Source organism: Limulus polyphemus, unplaced genomic scaffold (genome assembly GCF_000517525.1).
Source record: "Limulus polyphemus unplaced genomic scaffold, Limulus_polyphemus-2.1.2 Scaffold221, whole genome shotgun sequence".
NCBI classification, from domain to species: Eukaryota; Metazoa; Arthropoda; class Merostomata; order Xiphosura; family Limulidae; genus Limulus; species Limulus polyphemus.
In genome coordinates, this window is record NW_013665831.1 from 205,584 (window position 1) to 213,899 (window position 8,316).

General features: G+C 31.0%; 1 protein-coding gene across 3 annotated transcripts in view; it reads right to left on the reverse strand.

The window, feature by feature from the left end:
• Nucleotides 1-4,265: 4,265 nt before the first annotated feature.
• Nucleotides 4,266-8,316, reverse strand: part of LOC106478528 (ethanolamine kinase 1-like) — a 45,397-nt gene continuing 41,346 nt past the window's right edge. For all 3 annotated transcript variants that reach the window (XM_022382151.1, XM_022382149.1, XM_022382150.1), the window contains one exon: nucleotides 4,266-4,859. In XM_022382151.1, the coding sequence (XP_022237859.1) occupies nucleotides 4,799-4,859 (61 nt within the window). In that variant the 3' untranslated portion in view covers nucleotides 4,266-4,798. The remainder of the gene's footprint in view (nucleotides 4,860-8,316) is intronic.

Consider the following 8,316-nt stretch of genomic DNA (forward strand, 5'->3'; position numbering starts at 1 on the left):
GATCACTGTGTAAGGATAGCCAAGCTGTCTACCTATCGCCTTATAGGACATACCAGCGGAATTCATGCCAATAATTTGGCCTCTCTGCGCCTCTGATATCCGTCTTCTTGTAAGAATACTTAAAATGATTTTGCATTCAGAAATTCGGGACTTAAATACGGATTTGATGCACGAGAAAATAGTGCATATTGGACGTGAAGAAGGGAGCAAGTTGCACGTGGGGAAAAAAACGCGCCTGATTTAAATGTCACACCTGAACGCTCACATCCTTTTAATTATGTTTGAAATTTTGAACATTGCTCAACATCATGAAAATTAAACCTTATTTTCAATAAGCAATCCTGAAAAATATTTGGGGGTGCTTAACTTTTTTCCAGGTGTATATATGTATGTAACATCACATATTTAACAAGCATACTGAAACATTTGTGAACAAAACTTCAAGATATACTAATATGCTATTTACACAAACTTCTTAGTTTATAAAATATTGACACATAGCTCAATGTAATAATACCTGCCATATATACTTGTTCTAGTAGGTTATTAGTCACCATAAATGCAACATAAGGGGCATTTTCCAAAGTAATCAAAGTTTCTTTATCTTAGAAACTATACAAAACATATCAAGCACTTGTAATCCGTAACAAAATTGACTGTCCACCACTGTGCTGAATATTAGAACCTGACCTTCACATACCACTCCCCTACAGAGTAAAACTGACGTGTTACCTTTAATATATGCAAGTAAAGACTTGTAAAGTATCACATATACTCAAGCAATCGGAGTTCCCCCATCATACAGGCCTATATAAACTTAGATTCAAACTAACTAAATACACAACATCTTTCTTAGGTTGCATCTGAATGAGATCTAATGTCAGTACTCGATTTAGTAGTGTTGGATGTAACTGTACCAAAGTAACCATTAAAAAGGTATATCGATTATTAATGTTACATCATTTGTTAATGTATTTATCGTTAGATATGACATTTCCAGCCAGAAATGTTTTGGGTAAAAGTGTATCAAAATATCGGTTAAAACAGTATATCAGTTATTAACGTTACATTATTTATTAATGTATTAAATTTTAGATATGATATTTCCATATCTGAGTTTAAATGAAAGATACTGAAATATAAATTGAGAAATTAAAGGTCACATAATTGTTTTTTCAATGTAACTAATGAACAAAGGTCAAACTTATCATGGACTGGCAAGTTGAAATATCTCACAGCCTCATACTCTATGTGTGACCCGTGACAACCTTCTAACAAACACTTGTCTTGACGCCAGTGCCCACACTGTTTGCATGTGTGTGTGATTTCCTAATAGACAGTCTTAAAGTTTGGTATTTTAAATAATAGTAAAGTTAAACAGTAAGTCATTTATTATATTTAGTTGTAGGATGATAAAAATAAATTATTGGTTATAATCGCATTCAAATAATATGTATGTTTTACTTGTGAAAGCAAAACAGTAAGTGACCTACAGAACTTTGTCTGAAAAAAGCTATGAACAGTTTAGAAAAGTATTCCATACTTTCACAAGACATGTGTATGTATAGATCATGAGGTGATCATTGTCTAATAGCGTTAGTGTTAAGCGTCCTTTTTAGGATGATTTAAGTGGTCAGGAAATTTAGTGTTTTAAACAAATTAAATATAGTAATATTGAGAGATGTTGATCACATTTGTACTGTTTCTATTTCGTGGAACTATGACATCATGGCAGTCTGTCTAATATCGAACTATAATTTAAACCCTCCCTAAGTTAACCATGCCCTTGGTAACACTTTGTGGAACTATAACGCCATGACCGCCTAGATGCATCCCTAATAACGCTCCCTATGGTGTCCAATTGTTGAACTACGAGGTCATCATTCTTAAAATTAATTAGATGTAAATACAATAATATAAATCAAGAATGGGTTACAGATCTTAAGTATAGAGAGATTTGACAGAAATTAAACACTACTTTATTAATTGTATAATTTTTACATTTCTGTGATAAAAATACTGTCAAGACACATTACATCACTTCAACCTTCGCTTCACAAGTCCTGTAGCTTTAAATTACCCTGACTATATGCACAATTTTGCGTTTGTTGTACTTAATGTTTACTAATTTGCAATCAATTACTCCTTCAACATGCGTAATGAAAACTACATAATATCAGTTCTCTGATATTGCCTGATTGGAACAGTGACATTATTTAAACAGACATCTGGAAAGCTGTCTAAAATTATTCTAAGTTTCATTCTGAGAGGACGAGATATTTCTGCAAATCTATTGCTTTATTATGAAAAACTGTATCACAGAACTTGAGTTGGATATTGTCTTTGTTTCGATAAAGAAATTGAAGAAAGAAATTTCCTAAGTTTTAGAAAAATGGTATAGTACCATTCTGTTTTCTAAACTTTATTAAACTTAGTATTTTAATTGGTTAAATTTAACGATTTATAGAGAGCAACACTTAACTTGTAAGGCTTACCTATAAGTTACCCCAATGATATTATTACAACTTGGCTTTTAACCTTTATGGGCTGGGTACGACGGAGTTGTTAGAGGTCTTGGGCTGTAAATCCAAGGGTTCAAAGTTCGAGTCCTGTTGATGCAAAGCACTATACCCATTGATAGCCAGTATTGCAGCATAAGAGTGACCATCAAATCCTGCTGTTTGGACAGACAATAGTAGTCCAAGAGCTGGAGGTGAGAAGTATTTACCTGTTGCCTTCACTTTAATTTATTGGTCCAAAATTACGGATAGCTCTTATTGTAGCTTTGTGGAAAAATTCAAAACAAATAAACAAAGAAACTTAATCCTAAAATTACTGATTGGATTATATTGAGTAATACTCATTGTTCCGAAGTGTTTGTTTGTTTTTGAATTTTTTGCGCAAAGCTACACGAGGGCTATCTGCGCTAGCCGTCCCTAATTTAGCAGTGTAAGACTAGCGGGAAGGCACCTAGTCATCACCACCCACCGCCAACTCTTGGGCTACTCTTTTACCAACGAATAGTGGGATTGACCGTCACATTATAACGCCCCCACGGCTGAAAGGGCGAGCATGTTTGGTGTGACGGGGATTCGAACCCGCGACTCTCAGATTGCGAGTCGAGCGCCCTAACCACCTGGCCATGCCGGGCCTGTTCCGAAGTGAACAAAATATTTGAAGTCATTCATTTGCTATGTAGAATACATTGAATGATCCCAATATTAATTACATATGTGTATTTGTAATTGAAGGTATTTATCCTAAAAGTTTTTGTTACTCATATGTTATTAGGATTGTCTATTAGTTGTGAAGCAGAAAACTACACAATAGGCTATGTTTTCAATGTACTCACCAGGGGTATCGATATCTGATTTTTAGAGTTATAAGCTCTCAAAATTCCCAAAGAGCCATATGAGGGTTTTTATTAGTAGGACTGATATTCTTGGTTCAGAGATTTGGTCATGTATTTAGAGGAATATGACATCTAAAGCCACCAGAAGCAATTCAAGAACTACAGTACATAACTAATACTTGAAACCCTCGGTACTTGGTGAAACTCCATAATTACAAAATTGAGGGGAAAAAAAAGACCAATTGAACGTTTCAAAAATACGTCATTTATCACGACCATGGTTTCACCATGATGCCTTTACTGGCAAAACCATGGTCGTAATGAATGATGTGTTTCTGTAACTAAAGTACATATCATGATGTTGTTCAAACACGTACTTTCACCTTTTATTAAATTAATGAGGAACTGAAATAACCTGTATGTAATGAATAATTCTTATCATGTATATGAAATGATACATAATTGTAAGTGTTTTTTTAAACTTAAACATTTACCATTTAAACGTATAACTTTCAAAATTGCATTACTTAATTGATAACAATAAAACAGGCAAATATAAACGAACATGCATTTTATTTATTATCAATAAAAAGGTAAAATTATTCCCAATTACTACTATTTAGCTGTAAGCCAAAATCAATTCCTAAAACATATTATAAAATAAAGTATTTGTTTAAAAAGCATATATCTTTCAAAAGGTTTTGAAAATTTTGTAATGCATTTTTACAATAACAATTAACAGCACAGAGTGATAACCTTAATCAATAAAATCATACATTGTTAACCTATAGAAAATTGCATAAATTCATTTACTTTCACAAACTGAACATTATTTTAAACTCATATTCTTAATATTCTATATTATAATTTCTTTGCTACAAAATTACAATGGCAAACACACTCATAAAAAATTTAGAAATAATTATGAAAATAACAAGTGTTTTATGTAAATCTTTTAACGATTGACCAACAAAGTTGTCAATGTTTGAATATGAACATTATTTCATTCTTGCCCAAGGCCTAAAATTAGTAGAGAGATATAACAAGTTCATGCTTATATTTCTTAACATTACGCTGAAACTTCGATTTTTAACTTATATATCTGTTTTTGTATACTCTATCCAATAATATTCATAAATCGACCCTCGTGTTTTTTATTAATAGCAGTATATTTCATTATGAAAAAAAATAATTAACAATAAACTTAGGAGTCTAAAAATTCGAAATATATATGAAAAAGAATAAAATTGTAGAGAATAACATATAAACACTGATGATGCATTATTAATATCAAGCCACACTTGCTACGAATATGAGTTCAGGTACACCTATCTGGAACTGAGAATGTATATTACATGAATTGTAAAGTAAAAGCAACAACTTTTACCACAGTTAACAGTTTCTTGGTTATAACTAGCTTACTGTGCTCCTTTTATTCATACTCTCTTACAGTGCTAAGAATTTCTCCTTTTTCTTGTAGTATTCTCCAATCCTGCATTTGGCATATCTATTCATGCATAAAATAATAAAGGTTATAAATTAAAAAAAAAACATTTAAATTATTATACTGAGTTGCTTGAAAGAGATATACTTATGTATGTAGTTTATATAATGCTCTTTCAAATATATATCACAGTGCATTAGATGGTGTACAATTAAAAAAACTTGCTTTACCCAAAAAAGTCAATTTCATCAGTAAATTCAGAAATTGTACTGCTTGTACATCACTCCAGATCAAAGATATAGATAATAAAGAACAAAAGTCCTAAGAGAAATCTCCAAAACCCCACCAGCCACATTTTTCCACACTTCAACTGTGCCCATACATAACAAATATTTGTGCTACCTTTAAGATAACCTTTAATTTACCTTTTGAGTTTTTACTTTATTTTGTAAGAATCTAACATTCTAATTATAATCATTATGAGCAGCACATTCACTACAAACACAAACAAACAGATAGAAAATTTTACTAACTGCTAAAATTGTGAGAATGCAACCAAAATCATATTCCTATAATTCATTTATGCTCCAGAGAGATGTTATAAGTTCAAGACTTTAGCCTCTCCACTAAAGGCAACTAAACTGATTCAAGTATCATTCTAGTAGCCTGTCTCTATACACTATTTCTGTAGTAAGGTGACCAAAATTGAACACAATACTCTGAATGAGACCTCACCCTTTGTCTTATACAAGCCTTTACAATTATAGTTTACATTTAGAATTTCTATAAATGGGACGAAGAACTATTAATGCTTTAAATTAGAGTTAAACACTGAGTTAAAGGGTTTAGGGTTTTATTAACAAGCAAATTAAAATCATTTTCTTTCTTTTTTTTTACCACTCTTCTCTCACTCAAGAAATACATTACTTGTAAATAGGTCTATACTACACATGCAAACTTTTCAAAACGAAGAAACCACACCGAGTCAAATCTGTTATAAGTACAATATCTATTATTAATGAAATGTCTATATAATCTTTATGTTTTAGTTAAACTTGAGAAAAGAAACTGTGTTAGTTTGTGACCTACACTGGATGTGTCAAGTCCAGTTTTATCTACATCTACTCTGAAATACCTGCACCAGATTTTATAGCAGAATTTTTCACATGCTCGCTGAATAAACAATTTCACACAAATTCTTCATCATTATCAAATTCTTTCCAGATAATTAAAATAAAAATCAGTCTGCTCCAATAATGCTGATAACATAACTAATTCTTAGTAAGTTTTCTTACTGGACCTATTTTCAGCTTTTTAAATAATTGTTATAAACCAAAATTTAAATAAAAATTAATAATTGTTACAAATTTTAAATAAAAAAACTTGCACATGTGATATTTTTAAGAACTGGAAATTTATTCCAAATTTATATAGTTATCTAAACTATACAAGACCTTATTGACATACATCTAAATATTTGGAATTTAATCATGTACTGTAATTTTGTGCTTATGCCCTTCTTCGATGTTATCAATGTTAGCAATATATAATGTTGAGTGTAAAAACTTTAAAATGGTTTACTAAATGCTGTTAGTACTATGTTTAAATCTGTTTACAAATTTGTTGAATACCTACATTTAGTTTGGTTTTTAATGGCTTATTTAACCAATTTGAAGAGGAAGAGGAGACTGGTCTAGTGGACTTCTCACCTTGATAATTCTTGTGCTTTTACTTTACATTAAACACACGTTTTTGATATGATCATGTTTCTTCCATGATGTTTCTTATTATGTGATTGTTGATTACTAGCCATGAGAAGCACTTTTAATCTGAACGATAGTATGCAGCTCTTGTATTTTTGGGATATGTTTTTTAATTTGTGTATAAAAGTTGTATCACTCGTAATCACAATATGTCTACATATTCGACACAGATTTGTCATAGTGGAAAGTTCAGAGATAATGATGTGCTACCACACATCTTAAAGTAATATTCATTACAGAAAGCATATTTGGTATTTTTATGATTAGCCAAAAATGAACAAACCACTTTTTATATTTATAGTTCTTGAAATAGAATGTCTTCTCATGGGACTCTTTCCAAGCTTAAAGGTAAAAGCATATATGACCTACATTAAGGATAGTTTATAATAAGATTAATCTGTTATGATTTCATTGCAAGAGAATATCTCATCCAGATATCTTTACTACAATGGAGTAATGGCATGGCCGTCTATATAACTATCTATGTATGTGACCAATGGTGTCATCTGCTGTACTGAAATACAAGATCTCAATGCCAGGAGCAGTGACTGAAGCTCTTGAAGTGTAGCATCATCTATTGAATGGTACCAGAAAATTTCACACATTGGGTATTCAACATTCAGACAATTATAAAAATAACTATGGTACGTGCAACAACCATTTCGTTATAACAGAACACAAATTTAAATAAAGGTACTCTCCTCAAAACAAGAACACGACTTTCACGCTTTCACTAGACTGTACGTGAGGTTTTAATTATGTCTTTATTGATGTAATTTTTAAATGTAGTACTGAGAAACTGGAGTTCTTAAAAAACAATTATTTTTTCATTGAAGGGTACCACTTTTAATATAGAAACACATTACAGTTTATATCAGTAAAATTTATGAAAATTGTGAGCTCTGTACATTGAATCAATTTGATGCATTGAGTTGTGCATGACTAAAGAGCATAATTTTCACTTTTGTAAAATTTGTTTACAATGAGATATGAATACTATGGTTACTAATTACTAGCACAAACGGCTGTTCTTAGGGCGTCGTTTCTGCTAGTAAGTTATAAGAAATTAAAAATACAGTTAGCTTAGAAGCTACAAATAGCAATAACACCCATTTAAGTAGTACCACCCAGAAATTCTTTACATGGATACAATTCTGGCTGGTAAGATTCCAGTCCTGACGAAATTCATAATTTCATGTTACAGAGAGTCTAAATTTATGTAGCTCAATTTAAGAATAACTAAAATATGTATCATTAATTCACAGATTGCAGATATAACCACTGATCAAGTAAGTTTGCAAAATCTTTCTTTAAATCTTATTCAATACCAGATTCTGAGCTATGAGGTTCGATATCAACAGCATAATAAAATAAAAATTTCATTTTTCCATTAAAATTAGGAAAATGAAATTTGCATCTATGAAACTTTAAAAGTATATTATATTTGTTCTTTTGTGTTTGTTATGGAAAACCATTATGGTCTATGAATACATACATTATATAGATTTAGAGAGGCTTTGGTATATTATAATAAAATAATTTTGAATAGGCAAATCAACAAGTCATCTGATAACCACAGTCATTAAAAAGATGCGATGAAATGTATTAGAACTACATTAAAACATTGTTTAGTGTTTGGAAAGTAGTATGATGCCACTTAACCCGATACTTGCAGGGGCCATTTTGTCTTATTGTGAGGGCAAAATCATTTGTGAATTGAAAAAATGATAGAGAACCCATCTTTTATTGGATTTCTG